The sequence below is a fragment of the Cryptomeria japonica genome, chromosome 8, assembly GCF_030272615.1.
Source record: "Cryptomeria japonica chromosome 8, Sugi_1.0, whole genome shotgun sequence".
Taxonomy (NCBI): Eukaryota; Viridiplantae; Streptophyta; class Pinopsida; order Cupressales; family Cupressaceae; genus Cryptomeria; species Cryptomeria japonica.
The window spans coordinates 659,548,727-659,575,100 of NC_081412.1; the positions used below are offsets into that span (position 1 = coordinate 659,548,727).

General features: G+C 32.2%; 1 protein-coding gene across 2 annotated transcripts in view; it reads right to left on the reverse strand.

Moving 5' to 3' along the window:
• LOC131052748 (uncharacterized) overlaps positions 1 to 26,374 on the reverse strand; it is a 239,833-nt gene that overhangs the window by 35,228 nt on the left and 178,231 nt on the right. For both annotated transcript variants that reach the window (XM_059209505.1, XM_059209504.1), the window contains exons 11-14: positions 7,187 to 7,281; positions 6,847 to 7,101; positions 6,114 to 6,743; positions 5,893 to 6,007 (exon numbers count right to left, since the gene is read on the reverse strand). In XM_059209505.1, coding sequence (XP_059065488.1) covers positions 5,893 to 6,007; positions 6,114 to 6,743; positions 6,847 to 7,101; positions 7,187 to 7,281 — 1,095 coding nt within the window. The remainder of the gene's footprint in view (positions 1 to 5,892; positions 6,008 to 6,113; positions 6,744 to 6,846; positions 7,102 to 7,186; positions 7,282 to 26,374) is intronic.

The following is a 26,374-nucleotide window of genomic DNA, read 5'->3' on the forward strand; positions in this document are numbered from 1 at the left end:
TACAGAAATTGTGTTATAATATCTAGTCTTGCCATATATTTATTAAATATATTATAAATAAATAATCCACATGTAAATAAAAAAATTAGCAAATGTTGGTCAAAATGGACCAGTAATTGAACTCAAGAAAACCATTACATGTTATTTAAAAAAAGGCATAAATACATTCATTAACAAGTGAAATAAACCATTTTTTGTTTCAAATAAAATATCATAGCTATCCACTATAAGTGTGTCATTTATAAAATAAGATGATCACTTAAACAAGTACTATTATCATAGGGAAAAAAATTATTCTTAAGTGTTTATAACTATTCGGGTAGGAAGGTATATGCATTGGACTATTTTATATTAATAATTTTCTTATTAAATAAAAAAGGTGAACACAATAAATACCTTTTTTTTCTCCATGAAATGTGAAGGATTTTCCAAAGGTTTTAGTACTCAACAATTGGTCCCTTTGTGTTCAGCAAAAGTTGTATATTTATATAATAATATGTTGATTTTATAACAACAAATAACTGTTTGTCTTCAACTATTGGCCCTTTGGCGTTGGATATAAATGTTAGAGATAACACACACTTATGACTACTAATAGGCATTTGGTCCTTTTAAGTTCCACATAAGTTATATTTTACATAAACTATGATATTGTACTAATTACAAATGATATTTTATAATTCAACTATTAGGGATTTTTAGATTAAGTTTTGGTCGAATCTTTAAAAAGTCATTTTTTGGACACTTTGCACTAGGCACACTTTTTTGATCAGTTGCATGATGAGTCACATCCTCAAACCTTAGTTGTAGATATTTAAGTATTAATTTTATATTTAAAAAAAAATGGAGGTCTTAGGATATTCCATATGATGGCTACATGTTGATGAAATTAGCCCTCATGACTACTGGTCCCTCTCTCCTATGATATGATTATGAATACTCTTGGTAAAATTATACCGAATTAAAAATATTTCATATAAAAAGATAAATACAAAGCCTCAAATAAATAAATAAAATACAAATTTAGAATCAAGAGATAGAGAAGAACCTATAACTGAAATATGGAGTTGAAAGTGTTAGATTATGGAGATAAGAACCCTAGTCTTATAGGAATCTTTATTAGTTAATGTGTTGGATTCCATATAAAAAGGCTCTATAGATATTTTCCTCCAAAATTTATCTTAAAAGTATCAAATGAGTGTGTTAGTCGACATAGCTCAAGTATTGTTACCTATTTAAAGTCTGAGACTGTCCATCTCAATCTTCTCTACACAGTTTTATCACTCGCAATTGTTGGATGTATATCTTCACAGACAAGAAAAGATAAAATATTGTGTTACATAGAGGCTATCCTAATTCAATCTTGTGTTGTATTTCCATCTTCACAAAAGTAACGATGAAGTAAAAGAGAGCTTACCCTTAGTAGTGTATAGGCTAAATCATAATTGAAATACTGGGATGAAATTATATTACCTTAGGATTCATAATGGTGGTGATACTATGGTCTTTAAAAAGGTCCTTCAATTTTTGATTGAACAAAATGACATGATAATACATAAAAAGATCAATCATGAAAATATACATGCATGTAGGTTGTTGTATATTGTTCTTCCATAACATTGAATACTCAAATCCATAACTACTTGCTTGATAATAAGGGTTATTATATAATGTAACTAGATGAAAACTTTATGAATTAGAAATGATTGTCTTGTATAATGTTTACAATGTAGTTCCTAAATTAGGACAACTTCGAATGCTCAAATAAAAATATTCCCATCATATTATAAATGGCGACAACTGGTACCTCCACACATTTGAATGTGGTCCCCTTTTAGAGGGATGCCCTAATATACTAGAAATAGGGTGGTAGGTGTTACAGTTCACTCAAAAAAGACTAAACAAAGGTTGTTTCAGAGTGTTGGAGCCTAAGACATAGGATCTAGTAACAACATTAGCATATGATGTTAGTTTGGGTAGGACAAGGCCAAAAGTAGGCTTGAAATGAGATAGGAGACAACACATTAAAGTGAGGGCTCAAAATAGAGTGTGAAAATGTAAGTGGGTATAATTTACAACATGAAGCCCAAAATTTAGTGGGAGTATGAACTTATACTTATACTCAAGCTAAAGTAGAGAGAGAAATCAAGAGAAAGGCTAACAAGAGATAAATTGTCAACAAGTCAAGAGAAGCAAAACCCAAAGCTTAGGATATTAAAATATGCAAAATAATATGAAGTAGGATACATTTAAAAAACAATAAAAATAAAATCAAAGGAAAACAAAAAGGAAAATAAATCATACAATTGGACACAAAAGGGTTTGATGCAAAAAAAAGAGGCTCCAAATCAACTACTTGAAGACGCCTTGATATTAAAATGACTCAACTACTAATATCATTTTAAGAACATGGTATTGCAAGAGAACAATAAGATTTCGAGAGATAATAAGAGAATACACCAATTGATGAGTCAACGGGTCTATGCAATGCCAACTAGCAATATGCTAGGGGTCAATTAAAAAGGCCCTAATTCCACTAGACAATAAGATGTGTTCTGTTACTTGACTCGTGTTTTTTTTATTGATTCTACTGGCTAACAAATTGTGTTATGCTAGGTAAAACATGAAAAATGTAGGGATTCCACTGGACAGCGAATTATGTTATGTTGTGTGTTTCATGTAGTGCAACAAGCAGCTAAACTAGCAAATTTCATTATGATAGGTATCCAACAACAATGATCATGCTATCAAGCTATGTTATGTTTATTGGCCAATGATTAGGGAGTAAAAAGTTTATAACAACAATTGAACTATCAAGTATCACTATTATAGATGAAAAACACTTCATAGAGCATAAACATGTTTGTTAAAGGATAAATCAAGCAAGTTGTGTTATGCTAGAAGATCGAGATGAGTAATATTGATGTTAGTGACTAGAAAATTCCATTATACTAGGTAACCCATAGATCATCAATGTGTTACAATATCACACTAGTAAGACACATTGTACTAGATGATAAGAGCTAAATGTTATAAAAATTGTTACAAGTATATTGATAATGATACCTCAAGAGACATTGTGCAACACCACACTACCACTTTGTGGGTATGTCAATAAATAACTGCAAGCAACAAAGGGCTTCATATACCCCCCCTAAGATGTCAACATATTTCATGTTAATATATTAAGGGAGATAGAGATCTAATTCAATGATAAACACCTTCACCACCAAGGAAGTATTCTTTGAAAAAATCCATACATACTAATCTAAGAAGAAAATCCTTATAAAGGATATAAATGTGTTGGTGTAATTAATTATTCATCTTGGATATTATTACACCTTACTTAAGTTTACTTAGGAAATGCATTTCATAGTAGTTTGGGTATGAGACACTTGGTTGTTTGTGCCACATTGGGATAGTGTGTAGGAGAATTTCCACCTTTTATGGTGTTGATCTTGTTACTACTTTATCATATCCACTTATTGTGGAGTAATAATTCCACCTTCGGTGGGTGATCCACCTCATGTGGAATATTTTATTGTTTCTCTTACCTACCACACCTATTTCCTACATACCCTTGTTTCTTATTGAGCCACATGTCATGTTTGTGTTCTCACATATCCATATAGCCTTGCCTATATAAGCAGGCTCATATTCATTATATGTAACAAGGATTGATGATCCAGTTGATCAGTATTTTCATCTCGATAGAATATAGTTTATTCCTATCAATATTTTGTTTCTCTATTGTAATTTTCATTGAGCTCTTGATCTTGGCAAAATCTCAAATGGTAGTCATTTTTGGAGGCTTCAATTTTTGGCTTTGGGGAGGTTCTATTTTTGGGGCATCGTACAATAATTTGGACATCATGGTTGAGTCCGAGAGGCAGTTTACGTGAATTTTGAGCATAAAGTCGGCCTATTTTGATGAGAAATTTTTTTTTCACCAATTTTGCTATATTTGTACGGATTTCAGAATTTTGGCAGGGCGTACCACTGCTCGGGCCCTGCTCAACCTCCATTTGTGATCACCATTTGATAGCCTTCCTCCCGACCGATGGACTTCCTCTTCCGACCCTCTTGCTTCGTCCTCTATCGGTCGCTAATGTCTATCTCCCGGCCATCGTGTTTGCAAATTCCTCTCAGCCGTTGACAATTTTTTCAACCAATCCTGCCATAGGCCTTTCGGCTGCTACTATTTGTCTTGAGCCGCCGCGAGTCAACCGCCATCCAGTAGTACTCTCTGCCGATGACTGTCCTTTCGGCTGCCTATCCTCCCGACCCCGACTGTCCTCCTGGCCACTTGTCTTTCTGACCCGCTTGGGATAGATCAGACTTTTGTCCACATCAATTGATTTACTAAATGTTTGACTTCAGAACATGAATGCAAGTAGCAAGTTGCAATACATGAAAACTCAAGCTCTAGCACAACACCAAGTACTTTTAATTTAAGGAGATTCCGATATTAATTTTACATGCATTTGAAATATATTTCTCATGCTAATTCTGATATAGGCTAATTAGTACCCTAATATAAGCTCTAATTATAAATAATGAAAATATACTTTTTTTTTGTTTGAATGGAGAGTTTTAACAATCACACTTTTGAATTGTATTATTTGTGATTTCTCACCAAAATCTATAAACATTATAAAATAACGAGTTGATTGATGAGAACTTGAGCCTTGAAATCTAATATCCTCCCTTAGTAGTCTTGTATTCTTGGTTTTGTTTCCATACCAATTGATCAAATAAAGAGTGGCAAGAAGTCAAATAGGTGCACAATATACCAAATTAATTTCCTAGGGTTTGAGGCAATTTTACAAATGATAATTTTTTTAAAGAGCTTGAGGTTGATCTCATGGAGCTCAAATTTGACTTGCACAAGATTAATTATTACAATTTCTATACAATGAACATGTCCAGAATATCTTTTTTTGCGTATTAGCTAATTGATTACGCAACCATCAATAATCTTTTAATTGTTAATCCAAGGGTTAAATACACTCATTTGTCATTTAATTTCAAAAAAATGAGTACACATTCACCTACTCATTTTTCGTATTCAAATGATGTGTGTTCATTGATAACAATTAATTCATTAACCTTAATAATTCATATGAGTGCATATTATATATTAAACAATTAAAAAGATATATTGTTGCATAATTATTTTTATACGATTATATGAAAAATAACATTTTTTTGTGTGAATGATTCTTACTATCACAAGTGCAATCTAACAAGAAAATATAATTTTTTAAATTTTGATAATATATTTACCCACTTTAGAAAGAAATTTAATGTCAAATGTAAAGTTATATTTATTTTATTTTTTAAATAAATAATAAAATTATTATGTTAATATACTAAAAAAAATACCCTATTTAAAAAAGGAGTGATTCATACAATGCACATTTTCTAAGTCTAAACAAAATCAAGCACAAATAATAAAATGAATTATTAAAATAAAATTAAATGAAATCAAGTTCAAATAACAAGAAATTGTTAAATCAACAAGCTATACTATTAGAGGGGTATCCCTATAATCTCATTTATTCTATACATTAATGGGGATGAAACCGTAAAAAATTGAGAGTACCCTTCTCTTTTTAATCTTTATTTTACAAGATGATTATAATTTTAAAAATGTGTTTACCCAACTCATTTTTTCTTATAAAACTTTTGAAATTGGTATTAATTTTTTTAATAGAAATAGAACCATCAATTTATTCCTCACCAATAAGAGTACCATCTCCTCTTCATTTTCTTAATGCAGTCTGATTGAAAGTCATATTTATTTATTTTTAAATCAAAAAAAAAAAAATTTAAAATATTTTTACCCTACTCATTTTCTACAGGAAGCACTTGAAGTTATTAAATACTTACCTGGTTTAGCGTACTCGTCTTTATTAGTCATTTGAGCAAACTCCTTCATGAGCTCGTGTATGCGAATTTCAGGTTCCATTTCTTCGATAAAAGCGCTCTCAAATAGATCCTTAACCTGAGGCCACAATCAAATTAAGCGTTGAAAGTTCTATCAATTTTCACGGAAAAAAACACAATTAAAAAACTAAATATAGCTTATAGATGCAAACGTTCAAACTCACCGCTTCCTCAATATACCAGATCTCATTGTTGCAAGTTTTTGCTAGCCAGTTAAAAACTTCTGTGGTAGACATATTGGGTGGTTTATGTCTAGCGAGATGGATGAATATGGTGCGGCGTTTGTCCTCAATTAAAGCGAAAGCTTTGTACAGCATATCGAACACGTTATTTGAAACATGGCGGCCACCTCTATCTAAAGGATGACATGAAGCAGCCCAAATTGAAAAATGCTTAGACTGTTTAAGGAACAATTGTCGGCTAAAAACTTTCAAAGCTAACGGATGAAATGCAGCAGAACCTGTGTTCTCTTCAAATGAACATTTCCTTGCACAATTCAAAACATACTGTCTCTCCTCCGCTCGGAACCCTGACGCCACGGAAGGCTTCCTTTCCCACAGGATGGCTATGGCCTCTGTCTCTGTAAGGCTTGGGACGCGCATGCATGACCGTGAGTCTATATTGAATTGCTTTACCAGTAAATCAACACTTTGAGCGCTCAAAAGGATGCAACTGTTTTCTCCCAACTCTGCCTGAAGATAATATGCCACTTCGTCTATACTTTCTTCTGAGATATTGTCGAGAACCAGCAATACAGTTTTACCCTTTACTAATGTATTGAAGAAACGACGTGCCTGTAAGTTATTTAAAATAAACCATACAGAGTTACATCTTGTCTATACTTTTTTCCATGAAGAACATCTTCCAAACAAAATAAAATTTTATGCAATTGCTCACCTCATCGTCATTTGTTACCGATCCGATAAGTGGCATTGGCAGTTCAGTGAGATAGTGCAGGACATGTTTTAGCCTCTCCAATTTATTAACTCCACAAAATTCCAGATAGCATACTTTACCATCGAAAGTCCTCAAACTACGGTTACAGAAAGCCTTGGCAAGCATAGTTTTCCCCTGGCCCGACATTCCATATAATCCTGCAATGCGGATTCCTTTTTTATTTGGACTCACTTTGTTGAAAAAAGCTGCAACCTCCTGCAACCAATAAATAGAATCAGTACATAACTATCTCTAAACATGCGTGAAAATAAATTAGAGGAAGTTAGTGAGGTTGTTTAACCTGGCACATTCGCCCTTCTCCTTGCAAGGGAGGGACGGGATACCTCAATTGGAGTGGATCTACGTGAGAGATGTATTCCTTAACGTTTAAAAAAGCTACACAAAAACATTAGAGCACCCAAGTTAGCCAGACTTCCCTCATACACCTTTAAATAAATAAATAAGCTTAAGTCTACAATCACAATCATATGAATTTCAGGTAGTAGTATACATAGAAATAAAAAAGTCAAGTTATTTCAAATAAAAAATTATTTTAAAATTAATAAATATTAAAATTATTTTGTAACAAAGATAATGTTTACATTATCAATTTTATCAATTTTATTTTAAGTGTAGATATGCATACAATTTTTATTATTATTAATTTTTTATAACAACATTAAGTATTTGTAAATCATTTTTATTTATTTTTATAATAAGATAAATAATAAATAAAAATATATTCTTATCATTTGTCAAACCATTTTTATTTTTATTCATATAATAAGATAAAAAAATAAATAAAAAATATCTTTTTACTTTTCATTTTATATTATTTTTTTATAATAATATAAGCATTAGACATTAAGTATTTGTAAACTATTTTTATTTTTATTATGTATAATGAAATAGAAAATAAATAAATTAAATTCTTATCATTTGCAAAATCATTTATATTTTTATAAAGGATAAATATTAAGTATTTGTAAACCATTTTTTATTTTTATTTTTATTCTTATAATGAAATAAAAAAAAAAACAACGGCTGCATTGTAGCATAGTTCCTGCCAAATGCTAGTGGGGCGGTTAAAGAGAAAAGAGAAAAGAAAATTGAATATGAAATCTGGGATTCGTTAAGAATGGTCTATGAATGGTAGCATGAATTGGACGCTTCAAATTCCAAAACAATCTTATGCATGCTAAGATTGAAAATTTCATATTTCATATTTCTTCTTTGCACTCATTATTCTCTGCAATAGACATGGATTTCTGTTTCTGAGTCATAGGAGAAAGTGGAAATTATCATCCATAATAATCCAAGGATTAAAAACATAAAAAAGAAATGCAAGTAAAATCACATAAATCCAACTTTCTAAATTATTCAAACAAATTTGCAATGTAAAGAATGGAGTTCAAACAAACTAGAAGCTTGAATATACAGGTTTGTTATGGTAGAGTGAAAACAAATAGGATGATAGCCAAGGAAATAAAATATTATAGTGATGTATTAAGTAGTAGAGGCTGAATTATATGTTAAATATATAAGACCAACCTACACCCCAAAATGCTAGATAAAATAGAGATAATTGACCCCAATTTTACGTCTACATATGTGGATAACACAATAAATAAGATTATCAGATCCAATGTCTAGTTCATTTTATTGATGATTGTAGATCACACCATCACCATATAGGAACATCTAGTTCAATGATGGAGCGATGTTGTCTGTATGTTGGCAAAGGAGCAATTTTAGGACACTAGGACATTTTGCAGCCCTAGGTCATCCATGGCTTGCATATCAATTATGTGCTCATTATAGAACACCCATGATTTACTAATTAATTACGTGGAATGGGATTTTAGTTTAGTTGACAAAGAGTCAAACTTAAAATTTTGTCAATTTAGACCCTAGTTTACACCATGTATACATATAGTATACAAAATGTTGTGTTTGAAGATTATAAATTTTAACCAATTAGTCAATTTTGAACCAAACTAATTTAAAAAAAAAAAAACTTTCCTGCTAAGGATACTCAAGGACATCATCGAGCCCTAGTATGGACATCTTACACAGTGATTATATGCTCATTATATCACACCCACATTTCACTAACTAATCAAGTGGAATAGGCTTTACAATTTATGTAAATATGTGGGAGGCTTAAAATTTTGAAAATTAGAAACTCAAATTTCATTTTGCACCATGTATATATTGAAGTTATAATATACACATAACAATCTCAAAATATCAATTAGAAAATAATGTTGAGAGCCCAACCCTAAGATGGCATCATACTAAGGATGAAAATTTAAATATTCAAATCTTGCTCATGATTTCAAACACATATTGTGATTACCTTGAACTCTAAAATTTTTAAGCTACAACAATAATCTAAAAAATATTAAATCAAAAACCTAAAGGTTGTTTAGACCTAAAAAAAATTGTTTGATAAAAATAGAAACTATTTTATTTCATTTTAACTTTGTAAAAAAATAATAGTATTAGCTAAAACAATTATACAAATATTAGTCAATAAACTTTTCCCTTATGATAAAGAGCAAGCAAATTCAAATAACAAGTCTTTCATGAAATATGGAAATATAGTTAGTTAATAATATCTACCCATAGAAGGTTAGGAATAAGACCTCGAATGTTCATGTTAAACATTATATGCAACATAAAACAACTTGGTAGTACTGCTTGCATGTTCATAAAATGCTCATTATTAAATTTCATTTTTCACCAATTAATTGTGTAATAGACTTGGTAGTTGATGTAAAGATGTGACATGCTTAATTTTGTAAAGTGTCAAATAAAAAAATATTTTTCTAAATTTCTTTAAACTATTTTGACCCCCCCAAAAATAGTTTATTATTACAAAATTATAGAGAATATTGTTTCACCCGAGGCATGTTTTCATTTACATGTGTAAAAAAATAATAGTTTTCAAAACAAGTGATTGGCATACTTAAATTATCAAACTCTTTTCCACTGATAGTGATTGGCAAAAAGATGTAGTTATCGAGATTGTTGATGATTCTACCTCTGAGTCTCAATCCTCGAAGGATTCAGACTCCTCGGATACTTCAAGGTCAAATTGGTGCCATGCTAAATCTAGAGGAAACCCTACCCCTCCCCACTAAATCCTCCCTTTCCTATTAATTCCAACCCTCAGAGTACCACCTCACTTCTAGCAAAAATTGTGAAGGACCTGCATGAAGATGAACAAAGACAAGATGAGTTGATAAAATAGCTCCTTGCACAAATGAATGTGTCCATCAAGAATATCAATAGGGTAGAGGCAACAACTGAGGCTGAGGCTAGGGCCAACACTTGGGTTGATGAGTTGGATGAGGACAGAGTTTTGAAAACTGCCAATGATCTTCTGGGCATTACGTGGTAATGCAAAATGGTGGGTAGAAAGATTGTTGACATGGACTCTAGGATTAAGAATTTGGGTAGCAAGTATGAGCTAGAAGAGATCAAGAAAACCCAGGAGGCCCTTGAAAAGAAAATTGAGGAGGTTATTTCTACTTGGGGGATGTGGCTAGCAAGCATAATTCCTTCCTACAGGCTATCCACAATGAGATGGAAAGGAGAAGGGAAAAAAAAAAGTAGACATATGGATTCCCCATCCACCGATGGTTAAGGCGACCCCTAACTTTGCATTGGTATCCTCTGGTTTTGGGATTGGATCAAGCAAAAAAGTCTCTTTTTTTGATGAAGTGCTTAGTTTGTGCCATGGTAAGAAAAAGGTACCCCACATAGTAGACGATTAATTTATGTGTGTGGTGGATGATTGTTTTGTGATTTGGAGGTCCCATTTTTTTTCTATCTGGTGGCTTTTTAGTTTAATTTTTGGTTCTTCATTCTCCCTATTGGGGCTTTGTGTTTTGGTGTGGGATTTTATTCTAGTTGTGCATTCGTCATGCACTCTTGGTGTCACTTTACGGTTATGTAATGGTACAGGCCTATCCCGCTTTTACTAATCAAAACTATAACAATAGTATTATTTTAAGATCTTTCATTTATCGATTAGTTAAAAATGTTCAACCCTAGGATTGGTTGCAAGTAAGAAAAATTCTAATAAGAATGCTCAGTAGCAGATAGCTTGGCTTCAAGGTGCTAGTCCAAGTCTTCAGAATGTGTGGAACTTTTCGAATTTGAACAAGCTTTGTTTGCCAGCCACTCATGAAATTGTTGTAAATTCAAATCCTTGGATGATTAATTCCCTAGAGAAAACTGATCAAAGAGTCTTCACCGTATGAAAACTTCAAAAAAATCATGATTTTCTCACCAAAATTCTCATAATTAAAGAATGCACATTATAAAGGAAAACAAATTGGCACCTAAGTTCGATCTCTTTTTATGAAGACATGACCAAAAGCTAGCATTAATAGTTAATGTCCTTAACCAGTGAATGTGTTTCTATTTTAATGTCCTTAACATCTATTATAAATATACATCCGTTTAAGGTTTCCTACCTATGATTTGCCTCAATAATTTGATGAAATTGGTGAATCTTTGATGGTGAACCACATCTCGACAACTACCACTTAAATCTGTACTAAAAAGTAAAAAATCAACCAAAAAAATGATTAAATAACAATATCACACAATTAGGATTTTGTGACATTTGGGTGGACAATAAATGAAATTTTCAAGCATGTATTTTAACAATTTTTAATTGATTCGAATAGTTAAAAATAATTGAACATCATATAAAATCATAGAAAATTATTTCGGTCACCAATTTTTGGGAATTTTTTAGGATTTCTGCTGCTATGATTTCTACAATTAAAAGTTGATTTTCAATTTATTGGATAAATTACGCAATGTATTGAAATAAGAAATACAATGACTTACCAACTTGTATTAAAAAATGTTTATCTAATACAAAAAGGTTTTCTGGCAATTAACCTTATCTAAAAATAAACCCACTATCAAATCATTCAATAATGTGTTTGGTTCCTAGTTGGTTTGCATATTTATGACAATATCTTTAAAAATATGGCCTAAATCAGTCTATGACATTACATAAATCTGTATATAAAACACTAAAATCATTTTTATTGTATATTCTTTCCCATCTTTTCAAAATTCCAAATCTAAAGTTTGTATTTAAAACACATCCTCATTTTTACTTCAAATTCTTCATGTCTCTTCAAAAACTAAAATCATTTTTATTGTATATCCTCTTCAAAAATCCAAATCTAAAGTTTGTATTTAAAACACATCCTCATTTTTACTTCAAATTCTTCAGATCTCTTCAAAAATTATAATTTAAAGATGCATTTAAAAGGATTTATTTTTACGTTAAAATTCTTTCCATGTATGAAAGAATATGAGTGTCTAACCACCACTACTAAATGAATCCTTCACAAAAATAATAAAATTATAAACCTACAACATCCTAGAAGGCTCTCAGATATAACCAGTTCATCTACATTCTTTTCGCTCTTTAGGTAATCAGAATCGACGGTATACATTACAACAAAATATTGATATCACTTGATTCCTAGTCTTGAAATTAACAAGGCACATAAACTATAGATAGCCACATTGCATAGTTTCTACTACACCCCCTTAGCCAACAATGGTGCTTAATAAATTTAAAACATTATAAAAATAATTTTTGAATACCAAGTTTTGCAACATTACAGAGGGTATTAATTGCAGTATTGATATTCACACGTTCTCTCACATGGAGAGACTACAAGGCTCTATCGCATCCTCTTGAGGAAAATAATATTCTACCAATTTTTCGTGTTGTTAACTTCTGAGCACCTTTGTATATTTAATCTTTAAAGTTCATATTAACAAAAATAAAAGCTAGTTTGTGATTAGTTAACTAAAAATAATTTAATCACCTATTAAAGACTACCCCTCTACTATAGTTCCCTAGCAGAAACTAATAAAAAAACTTCTTTTATTTTTTTATGTTTCTTTATATACAAAAATAAAAAATAAATAAATAAACATACTTATCATTTGCAAAATCATTTTTATTTATAATACTATAACAAACTGTTATTAAATAGTTTAAATGTACAAATATTTATACTATATTTTTTTATTTTGTTTTATCATGGATGAATACAAAATAAATTTTAAATATTAAAAAGAATTATTAATTTTTTCTTTATAATATGTATCTTCTTAATAATATTATAATTATTTGAAAAGATTAGTTTCATATTGTAATGAGGTGAGAATCGGGGATTCCAACATTAAGTATGACAAAAGTCATAAAACCACTAATTTTTCTTTTAAAATACATCATTACATTAGGGAGGAGATGAATTTAATAGATCTAGCCTCTCTAGGATCAAGATTATGATAAAATTCTAGGCCTCTTGTTTGAGATTGAATTGATTTGAATTTATTGAAAATACTGAAATTAGCGTAAATGTGTGGATATTGAAGAGATCGGGCATGAATAGTGAGTAGAAATTGTCACACTGAATATTATTTGAATCAACTCCCTAAATTCAACCTAAATTGTCAAGATCATAGTGGTGTTTGCCATGGTCATCCTAACATTTTGTTGTCCAAAATGGAACATGTTCATCTCTATGAACCTTGTCATTCCTCCGAAAGACAACTATGTACCTATTCCTACACATAGTGAAAAGGGGAAATTTATTGGGAATAGGGGTTTACCTAACTCAAACCCCGATTTAGGAATTAACCTTGAATGAATAAATGTAGATACTAAAATAAATACTAGAAAGATAGACCTTACATATGTAATTGTTGATAATAATTCTTTTCTTCTTGGATTTAATCACATATGTTGTATGAAATGGCATCGACATGACAAAAACGTAATCACACACACATGCTTGTATATAAATGATATAGTTTTTCCCCATAATGGTTGAATGAAGCATATGCAGCCTTGAAGTTTTCTGAAAATACTTGATGATGAATGCTTAATGGATGTAATAAACTAATTAGGCTGAGCTCTAATGTTCACGTGGAACCACGGAGAGATAGGACCTCTGCACCAATTTAAAATGGGGCCCCAGTGAGAGCGCGACATGGTCCTTCTCAGAAAGGGACCAAAATGAAGCCCTAGGGAGAAGGGTACCCCACTAGGGAATCCATCAATGAGTGTTCATGGCATCAGAAATAGAGATTGAATACAAAACGGACGTATATAGCTGATACACTAATGTAGGGGCACAAACATGAGGTGTAAATTGTCTTGGTGACAATTAATAATGTTACATTTAGCCCCTATTTTAATGGGAGTATGAACCTATACAAATACTCATAGTAGAGTAGATGAAAGGATGAAAGAGAAGCAATTAGGAGTAAAATCACAAGGAGTATAAGACATCACTAATTTTGAGGAACGAAGTTCCTCAATTTTAAGATCTTAACTCAGCCGCACACAAGGGCACATAAAACAAGACAAAAAAAAAGAAAGATAAACAAAGACAAACAAAGTCAAAAGGTAGAAGACACACAACACAAAAGCTAAAAAGAAAAAGAAAAACTTCAAGTCAACTAGTCAAAGAGATCTCGATATCAAAATGTCACAACCACTAATATCATTCTTGAAAATTCCATTTCAAGAGCACAAGTGATCATCGAAAAAGAGCAAGAGCACACATAATCCATGAACTAAAAATACTAAATCTATGAGCTCATGAAAAGAAAGGGGAGAGAGAGTATACACATTCTAAATGTGTTTTCCTAGGTGATCTGTGAGAAGCAAGATGACAGTGGACATGGATACACATTCTAGATGTGTTTTTCTAGGTGATCCATGCTGGGGAGGAGAATATGAATAGTCTAGTTGTATTTTTCTAGTTACACTCATCCTTGTTCATGTGTGGAAGTGATCTAGGGTTTCAAGTAATCCTTTTTATGTATCATATTGATCCATGCTAAGTAAATTTATTTGAAAGTTATATTTTTGGGCTGATTGGTTAAGTGCTACATGTTACCTTCTTGCTAATCTTAGATGATCTATCCTAGCATGGTTGATTTTTTGGGTCACTTAGAAAGTTGTAATAAGTTATTTTAGGTCCACTCTATCTCTTGGATTGGACCGCTTTCACCACAATTAATTTTTTCGGACAACTTGTTGGGGTCATTCCTTCTCTTTCATTTTGACCGACCTAATCAGAGTTTTTGAGATGTTGCATATGGTATATATATAATATCAAATCAATTACAAGTAGTATGGATGTATACATTGTGAAAGATACACAATTATATTAGAAGATGTGTGTGGTAAAATTTTTTGAGGTGAATTTCTAAATGGTTGCTTGAAGCATTGTGTCAAGGAAACTGCATTCTCTCGATATTGTTGCATGCAATATTGTTGAAGGCCTATTCGTTATAACTTAAATATTCATGTATCCTACTCTGAGATAGTGAATCTCTTTTACAATTCCTTATATCTTGTATCTTTCCCTAAGGTAGTGAATCTCAATAGTAGTTCCATTTAGGGAGAAGTGTGCTTTCTTAGGTAGTAAGCTTGAAAACAAATTTTTAATATTATTCATATATTGTGAGATAGCTTTCATTGTGGTTTTTCCCTTGTTGGGTTTTCCATGTAAATTTGGTTTTCTCTTGTTCATTGGTGTTTATTGTTTTATCTTTCTTTGCTACTAATCACATTATGGTTGTGGAATTTTAATTTTTCTATAGAGCTCAAATTTTGTTGAAGAATAATTCACCCTCCCTCTTAGTCTTGGGATGTGTTCAACAATTGGTATTACAACAAAGTTCCTCTAAAAGAAACTTAACCTCTTGAGGAAAGATTTGGAATGGAACAAGATGGATCTTACAAAGTTCCTAAGTTTGATGGTACAAACTACACCTTTTGGAAAGTGATAATGGAAGCTCATTTGTCCTCTTTAGGACTTGGAGTTTGGAAGTCAATCATAGATGGTTATACTCCTCCCATGACTCGAACAAATCTGGAAGCAATTACATTGTATGAAAACAATATCAAATAAAGACATGCAATCTTAAATGGATTTGCAAATTCAGGAACTTTTGAATGTAATGCACTGTAGTACCTAAGGAGGTTTGGGAAAATATCAACATCTATAAGGGAGATGATAAAGTAAAGAAGATGAATATGTAAAACTTAAAGTGCAAATTTGATAATTTGAGGATGACAAAGGATGCAGGCATTGCTATCTATATGAGGTATTGGTGGAGAATTGAAATAACATGAAGTTGTGAAAAAGGTACTCTAATCTCTTCCTAAATATTAGTCATGAGGTATCTACTATTTAGGAAAGTAAGGACTTGTATAATATTCAATGTACCACCTATAGTGATCTCACTATATTTCATATAAGAGAATTGGACAAAGATGCTCCTATAAGAGCAACTACATTCAAAGTTAGTAAGAAGGTAGAAGATAAAGTTGTTGATCAGCTTGATGAGTTTGATGAAGTTGAATCTAGGATACATTGACACCTTGCTTTAATAATTTTGTAACCATCATCAGTAGTGAAAAGAAGAGTGATGTGAAGGAATGTAAGAAGTCTGGTACCATGCAAGCTAAAAAGGATGATGAAAAGTCAATCATTGTGTGGACTACCTTAGATGCAAAGGAAGAGGCTAATGCTCAAATGATCAAAATTGGTTGATCTCATCATATGATTGGTGAAAAAGGAAATTCCATCAGCCTTAAGAAGTGGAATGATGGATCAATGAAGTTTGGTGATGAAGGCACTACCCAAATTTGTGGAAAAGGTACTATAAGAATTCGACCAAATAATATAGATGATGTTTCTTAGTTTAAAGGACTGAAACATAATCTTCTTCGTGCTAGTTAAATGTGTAGAAAAGGATACAATCTTACATTTCATGACTATTAATGTGTAATAAAAAAGGGTAATACTCGTAAAATAGTTGCAGAAGGAATCAAGACTAATGAAATTGTTTATTTTAGTTAAAGGAGGCTCACAGAAGAAGTTATTTATATTAGTTAAAGAGATGTTGAAGAATTTTGGCATGGAGGATTCCAAACTAGTGAGTAATCACATTGCTACTAGTTGTCTTATAAGCAAGAATGATGAAAAACCAACAAAAAAAAAAAGTTTGAAAAAATCAATGTTTTAACAATGTTTTTGGAATTGAACTGGTTTGTAGCATTATGTGGGGATTTATAGTCTCAGTTTAGGAGTTGGCCTTCTTTGTGCTCATCCTCTTTTTATGCTTGTCTATGGGACATTGCCTCTTCTATTCTGATCTAGAATATTTGGCTGGAGAGGAACAATAGAATTTTTAGGAAGAAGGTTTCCTCCTTGTCAGATGTGCTTTTCTGTATTGAGAAATCCATTTCAGAATCTACTTTAGCTTTTATTTATAAGGGTTTGGCTTCTTGATGTTCTTTTTCCTCTTGGGATAGTTGGATTATGAGGCATTGATTGGCCTTGCATTTACTCCTTTTTCAGGGTACTATTTCTAAGGATATGGCTTCTAAAATCAATAGAAAGGAGGTGACTTGATTGCCACCTCCTAGGTCCAAGTATAAGCTAAATTTTGATGGTGCTTCTCATGGCAACCCGGGTAAGTTTGCCAATGGGGTGGTGATTACTGATGATGGTTCCAAAATTATTAAAGCAAGGTGTCAATGTATCCTAGATGGGACTAATAATGTTGTAGATTTTCAAGCACTCTCTGTTGGTCTAGGTGTGTTAATTTCAATCAATTTTAAAGATATTGTCATTGAAGGAGATTCTATGGTGGTCTTTTATCCTGTATCTAATCGAGTTTGTAATTCCTGGCATTTACAATATTGGTTGGATAAAATTTTGTTACAACTTAAGTTCTTTAATTCATATTCTATTTCTCATTGTTATAGGGAAGCAAATTTCATTGTAGATTTTTTGGCTAATAAGGCTTTCGATGAGAATATTTAAATATTGGAGGATATAGATGTGTGTTGTCTACCTCCTTTGCCTGTGAGATCTTAGCACTTTCTTGGGGATTTTATTTGAATATTTTTGGGTCATCCTATTTAGCTCTGCCTCGACCTCGCACTTTATTTGGAATTATTAATATGTATGCTTTTTTGGTGGGATGGAGTACAGGGCCTATTTATTTTGGCTCTCTACTTTATGGCATTAGATTGCATCCTTGTTCATAATTGCAAGGAATGTGTTGGCTGGTTCTTAGCTTCTAAGTTGATGTGTTGATTGGTGACAACTTGGGTGAGGTGATATTCTCTTATTGTTTTATGTTATCCCCCGTACTTCTTTTCTTTCCACGAGTTTTCTATTTTAAGGAATTGTTAATAATTTCTTCTTTGAGGTGGGGCGGCCTATGTGCATTTGTTGGTATGGGGATTGTATTACGGCTTGTGTGGCTTTATGATTTCACACCAGTATCTGTCAAACTTGTGTGATGAGATTATCGATTAATGATGCTTCTTTTTTCTTTATATATGCTCGTCGACTCTATGCATTTTTTATTGTTTGTCCCTTATTGGTTTTTCTGGGTTTTCTTGATGGATGTTTATGTTGCGAGTTATAGAATTTTGTTGCCTATTAAGAATTGTGACTTTCAAGATACGCATGCCTTCGATGATGAGAATCTTGGCAGATTGTTTAAATTACATTCTTCAGAGTTTTTTTTTGCTCTTCGTAAGGTGGTGGGCAGGAGGTGGCTGGTGGAAAATGCTAATGTTTTCCTTGCTTAAGTGGCTTCTCATTTTGTTACTGTCTGTATGGATATTCTCATGGATGCTTCTTTGGTTCGGGCATTATTGGATGCATACTTACATCCCTCTTTTTATTCTTCTTTTGATTTGGATAATGCTCTGCCTTCTTATCGTTTTGATTTTGGTCATTTTTCTTATGGTGGCTTTTTATCTCAGCATCTACTATTATCTAATGGTTGGCATTATGAATTACTTTCACTATTGAGAGATGGTTTGGTTTCTGATATGTTTGATGACACAATGTTTTCTCTTTGTAGCCTTCTTGGATCATGTTTCACTGATTACCTTGGCTACGACTATAAATGATTTTTAAGGTTTACACTTTCTTCTTGACTCTATGAATGCAGTTATGTCTCTCCCGAGTATGGTGGAACCTCTGCAAGTGGTTTCTCTGGATGATCATGTTTTGATTGGTTCTCAGTTTCTTGTCATTTCACCTCCTCCAGATGAGGGTCCAAGAAATTGGTTTCTTCATTCTTGATGCTTTCTTGCTTTGCCTCCTCTTGAGCTCTTTGGCATGTGATTTTGTAATTGACACATAAGTTTTGTATGGGTTGGGTTATCATTTTGTTATCGGTGTTGGCTTATGATCTTTTTTGGGATGGATTGGACTGGTTTGGAGGTCTCATGTCTACGTTTTTATGTAATTGTACATGCTATCTTCCCAATGCAGTTTTTTTATGAGCAAGACCGGAGGTTTTCTTTGCTTGGTTCTTTCCTACCAGTGCTCTTTGAACTAGGTTTTTAAAAATTTATAATTAATAAAATTAGTGGTTCTCCACTTTTGTTAAAAAAAAAAAAACAGTCCTACTCTTATAAATAATTTTCTTTTTAAATGTAAAAAAACCATTTGTAAATTTTCAAAAACATATATCTTTAATATTTTAATTATTTTTTATATTGTATATTTAATTTTCATTGAAAGTTGGTCATCAGCACTTAAATAGAAGGTTGAATATATTGTAAAGAAAAATATGAAAATTTACTTTAAATTTTTAAAAAAAATAAATGTACTTGAGAAAAGAGTCTATTTTGAGATGATGTATTTATTGTCTAATTTGGATAAATAATTAACAAAAATAGTGACACCAAATGGAAAGAGTTATATGTCACTACACACAACTCTTCAAATTTATTGAAAAATATATATACATAAAAAATAGTTAAAAATATATTTTTTAACTAAATTTTCAAGTTATCAATATACACAAACAAATTAAAGAAAAAAAGGTAAATTTTACTATATAAAGTGTGATGCCTCATCTAACTTCAATTTTAGTATCAACAACTAAATTATAGTATTCACTTTATAAGAAAGTATTCGAATATTTTTTTAAAAATTATTAACATAAAATACACATTTTATTTGTTTACATCATTTCAAAATTCAAAACACATATTTCACTTTCTATATTGATTCAATTTAAAAAGTTGAATCAGCATTGGCCATTTCCTTTATAAATGTGTGACACAATTCTTTTTTAAAAGTGTGACACAACTTTGTGTTTTTACCAAGATTGTGTTATGATGTATGCTGATGATATTGAGTCAGCATGTGGTGTTTCCAAATGGTGACATTATTGGGACTTGAAATATATAGGGTAGAGTATTTAAAGTCCTTATAGGAGAATGCTCTATATTCATCCACTTTTGAAGATGATAGCTCTTAGTTTTGGATTTAATGTCTATGTTATGTGGATGCTGTAATACTATGTTTTTTAGGTCCTCAACAATTTGAGTATTTAATTTGACTGTTACAGTTTGCTGACAATTAGGCTATCTATAAGGACTATTCCGAAGAAAGCTCCATATTGCTCTGCACTATTACTGCAAATGTTGTGGCTTGGAGGACATGTTTGTATTGCTTGTGTAGTGTTTTAGTTTAATATTCAAGTGTTATTTTGCTTCATACTTGAAGTTATATTGTTTAATTGTTTGGTGCTAACTGTTGTGTTGGTCTCAGGCTAACTTGGTTAATCTTATTTGGGTAATATTCTTTTGGTCTAGATATGCATTGTAGGTCGAGTTAAGGTTTTTTTATGGGTCTTACCGTAATATGAGAAGATCTGCATAAAGTTTTTTGAATTGGGTAATGCTTTTATGTTGATTGGTTAACATGCTTTACTATTTTTTGCATGTTACATTTGATGGTGCCCTTGGAGGATGTGTTGGTGTGTCTAGTTTGTTGGAATCAACTTTGGAAGACATGTTATGTTGTATTTTGGTTCCCTTTATCTCCCAAGGTGGACCATATTTAAAATAGTTACTCTTCATGGCCAAATTTGTGTAATGCATGAATATTTTGTCTCTGGCTGACCTAGTTGAACATTTCAATGAATAAATTGATATAAATCGATGTATGGATGTATGAGTTGATGTGTGGGTTGATTGATGATGATGTAGAAGTATATGTGTGGAAGTAGAAGTGCGACTATCACTTTATGATGTGTTTATGATAAGGAATCCTACTCCATTCAATTAATCTTTTCTCTATGCCAATCAAAAGATAGTGAGTCCTTTTAGCAATCTATGTAGATCTGTATCTTTCCCTAGGATTTTGCATCTTATTACTACAAGTATATTGTATATTTCTCCAAGTTTGTGTACCTTAGCCCACAAATCCAAATCAAGATTAGTGAGCTTCATCAACCTTGTGCCTAAAACATTATATTTAGTTATTCTTATTATCAATGTGATTCCCACCATGTTTTTTCCCATATTGGGTTTTCTATATAAAAATATGGTGTTCATGTGTTTGGTGTTTATTTTTTCATCTTTCATTGATTTTTGGTTGATTAAAGACAATTATTTAGTCTTTTTGATTGAATAAGATTTAAATATTTTCTCAAGGTTGATTCATCCTCTCCACTAAGTCTTTTGTTGTACTCAATAATTGGCATTAGAGCAACATTCCTCTAGTAAAATCTTGACTGCTTGAGGAAGGTCTAAGATTGTGCAGGACAATAGTTACCAAGTACCAAAGTTTGATAACATATTTTTTTCCTATTGGAAAGCACAGATGGAATATCATTTAAATTATCTACCGATTGTAATATGGGACATTGTTAATACTAGCTATACTTCTTCGACCTGTGGTCCTACACTGGATGATATCAAGGATCATAAGAATAATGCCAAGGAAAGAAATGTACTTGTTAATAGTTTGAGTGACTTGGAGTTCCTAAAGGTTGTGGGCTACAAATATGTAAACACAATATGGGATAAATTGAACAACATTTACGAAGGAGATCAAAAGATCAAGAAAGTCAGGATATAGAAACTAAAGTATAAATTTGAGATTTTGAAGATGTCTAAAGATGAGAAAATTGAATGATATCTATACTGAGTGAATGAGGTAGCAAGTGAAATCAAAGGTATTGATGGAAAATTGGAAGAAAATTAAGTTGTGAGAAAATTAAAGAGGACATTCCCTAGATCTTATAAACCTAAGCTATACGTTATTGAGAAAAGCCAAAGCATGGATACATATACCTTCGATCAACTCTATGGATCGCTCTCTTTCTTTGAGATATTAGAGTTTGAGGAGAAACACAATGTTAAGAAGGACTTTGTATTCAAATTTACCAAGAAGATTGAAGATGTACCTAAAACAAAAAAATATCTAAATGATGTTGAAGCAAACTTTGTGAGAAGACTAGAGAAAGCATCCAAAATATACAAGGTTGTTGAATATTCTGGATAATTGAGAGGGGGGGTGGGTTTAATCAATTGTATAATATTATTTTTATTTCCAAATTAGATCTGGTTAATACAAATTTAAATAAACTATCCGCAAATAAAAATGAGAAAGAAATAACACACACATGAAACACCACATATAACGTGGAAAACCAAAGAAGGGAAAAACCACAAAGAATGTGATATCTTAATATGAAAACTCCTATTAGGATGACATCGGTTAAGGTTATTTTTATAAAGATGGATCACTACTAGAATTATGCCTGCAAGTGGGCCCACTACCTGGCTAAAACTGACAAAAATAGAAGGAGAGCTCACATCCCAAAGGAAGAAGGAATCAATCAAAAAGGGTGCAAATGGCACACAACTGTATTGCTAGTAAAGACCTTAGGCTAACTACTATCAGTATCAAACAACATCAACACACAACCATACTAATCAACCACTTTCACATCAAGATAGATCTTCCTTTTACCATCAACTTCCTTCTACATATCCTTCTTTGTCTTATATATTTTCATTACAATCAAATGTTGTATATACAGATCTCCAAAGTACAATTTCCAAGTCGACCAAAGGAGATAATAAAACATAATTCAAAATTAGGTTTTCACTAAGCATTCTTGTAGTGGAAATGAATGAAAAGTGGACCACACCATCAAGAAACAACAGGCTATCAAAATGTTGCAACCACTAGACCAAAAGATAGAGCATTCGAGGTCAACCAGACCGGAAAAAGATATTTCCAGAGCACAAAAACATGTTCCAATAAAAAATAACAAAGATACATGCATGATAAACACAAATCAAAAAATGCTACAAGAGAACAGGAAATGAGTAGCAATGAGGAAAATCTACAATCGTTGCAAGATGAATATTATTATCACTGCATAGAATTTTGTAGCACATAGTCTAAACCACCACAACATCGAAATAGAATGTCAAGATGATATCTAATACCATATAGACACATCATGAATATATGTGCAATACATCTGAAGTGTGGAGTAAAAACCAATCACTGAAACATAGAATCAACATATTGACATTAATGACAACCATATTAAGACATACTAAACCATCAAGCAACTTCACATTTGCAACAAAGATAAGTTACCCTTCAAATATTTTAATTGTGGAATGATTGGTTATTATGTTGCTTGATGTATTTTTGTGGAAGATAATTATAAGAGATATAATGATGATAACAAGAGCAAGGATAACTTTAGAAGAGATGATAGAAGTAAAAGAATAGACGATAAACACAAAAATCAGAGTTTCTATTCAATGGAGACCTATTACTCTGAAGAAGAAGATTGTGATGACTCAAATGATGAATCGTGATGAGAAGAACAGTGAAAGATCAACAATTGCTAAGATTACACTACATGCAAAAGTAAACCCTAATGATTGATTAATTGATTTTTGATGCTCAATTATATGATAGGTCACAAAATGAGTTCATAGACTTTGAAAAGTATGATGGTGGATCAGTGGAGTTTGCTAGTGAGAAGGATGCACCTATTGTGGTAAAGGAACCATATCCATTCACGATAAGCATAAGATATATTGATGACACAAAAGGATGAGACACATCAACTTTGACAACATTATGAAGATTAGTTCTACCCAAGCTATAGGAGATTTACTAAAGATTATTAAACCTACCAATATAATGTGCAAGTAATGTCAAATGGGAAAGTAAACAAGGATCATATTCAAGAACAAGGACTATTATACTGCAAAATCATTGGAGTTGATTCATAATACCTATGTAGACCTATAAGGATGGTAAGACTAAATTGTGAAAATTATTTAATGTTACTCATTGATGATTATTCTAGAATGACATGGGTCACCTTTTTAAAGGAAAAATCAGAAGCCCTAGATAGATTCAAGGTATTCAAATATATGGTTGAGAATCATTTAGAATCTAAAGATAAAATGTCTAAGGTCTACTAGAGGTGAAGAGTTTACATCAAATGAATTTGATAATTTTCTAAAGAACATGGGATTAGAAATAATTTTTTGCACCAAGGACTCCATAGAAAAAATGGAGTTGTTCAAATGTCTAGAACTATGTTAAAAGATGTCACTTTGCCTAACGTGTATTGGAAAAAAGCTATATACGCTATTGTATATATTCTTAACATGGTATAAATGAGATTGAATAACACTAAGACACCTTATGAGCTATAACATGGAAGATCAGTTACAGTCAAATATTTTAAAATCTTTGGAAGAAAATGCTACATCAGAAGAGATGATGAACATTATAGGAAAAGTTTGATGCAAGATCAAATGAAGGAAGATTTATGGGATTCTCTACAAGAAGCAAGGCATATCGGTGCTACAACAAGAAACTAAAGAAGATTGTGCAAAGTACAAATGTTAGAATAAGTGAAGAACGAAATCAAGATGTTGCAGAACCTTAGATTGAGATAGAGGATACCTCCATTAATGCAGAAGAGAAGGGTGTTCTAAAATATAAAGAAGAATCAAATGTAGAAGATAGTGAACTTTAACAAGCACCTAATACACCTACAAAGTACGTGTAGAAGAACTTTTTAGAAAATCGGATTATTGGAGATAAAGACAAGGGATTTGGCACTAGAAGAAGGCTTGTTGAGGCTAGTGAACTAGAAACTTTTTGTTTCTTGTGTGAGGTAGATTCAAAGACCTTTTCAAAAGCTAAGAAAGATGATGGGTAGATGGAGGTCATTGAAGAAGAGATTAATCATATAGAAAAGAATTAGACATGGGAATTGATACCCAGATCGATGGAAAATAATGTGCCAGGAACAAAGTGGGTGTTCCAAAACAAGCTGAATGAAGATGGAGAAGTCACAAGAAGCAAGGAGAGATTGGTATGTAAGGGATATTCACAAGTTGAAGGTATAAACTTTGAGGAGAATTTTTCTCCAATAGCTAGGATGGAAGATATAAGAATGTTTAGTGCATTTGTTGCCTACATGAATTTTGAGGTATATCAAATGGATGTTAAGTCAGCATTCTTGAATGGAGAAATTGAAGAAGAGGTTTACATTTAACAACCAAATGGATTTCAGTTCTCAAAAGATTTGGATATGATCTAAAGACTCAAGAAGGCACTTTATGCACTCAAGCAATCCCCTAGAGCTTGGTACGGAAGGTGTTAGACACAATGTGCCACTGAGAGGGGGGTAAATCAGTGGTTTACAAACTTTTCCCTTTATCTATCCTATGAGTGTATACCGGTTATCAGATCTAATAGAAAGAAGACTCGCTGGTTAGATGGGAGACTATCACAAATGCAATCACACATGAAAGGGACATCACATAACACCAGCATATATAAGGAAAACCGAAGATGGGAAAAACCTCGGTGAGAAATGATATTGGAGTCTACTACTCCAATCTAGCCTCATAATGAAATTCTGATTACAATCTTTAGGGCACCAACCCAAGGAGCACCAACCCTCGATTTAGCGCACCAACCCAAGGAGCACCAACCCCTGATTTAGGGCACCAACCCAAGGAGCTACAACCCCTACACAAAGCTCCAACTAAGTGGTCTATTATGAGTATATTCAAATACCAAAGTAATAGTCTTGTTACAAATGAATTTTGTAACTCTTCTGCAAAACTCTCTATCGGTTCTCCTCTCTCCAATTCTCTATCGGTTCTTTGCTTGCGTCTCAACTGCAACTCTATCTCCTGATGCAACTTACTCTCTATTACACCTTCACCGGTGCAGTCTCTTCTTCTTCTCTATCGGTTCAACTCTTTGTCGGTACTACACTATGTCGATTCTTTTCTTTCCTTCTCTAGAATCTTCTGCAATTCCTCTATCGGTTTGGCTACTACCGGTTCACTCCTCTATCAGACTCAATGGCTGACTGCCTGTTGCCTCACTATTGCTCGTTGAACTCCTCAACCCTGTTCTTTCTCACACTTAGTCTCTTCTTTTTCTTTTTTTTGAGGCTTGACTAAATTCACTACTTCAATAGCAGCACCCTCTCATTCAGTGACAACAACTGCATCAATTTAGACTTGCATATATATAAGCAAGTCTTCCCGCCAAAAACCAATTTAAACTTTAGGAGG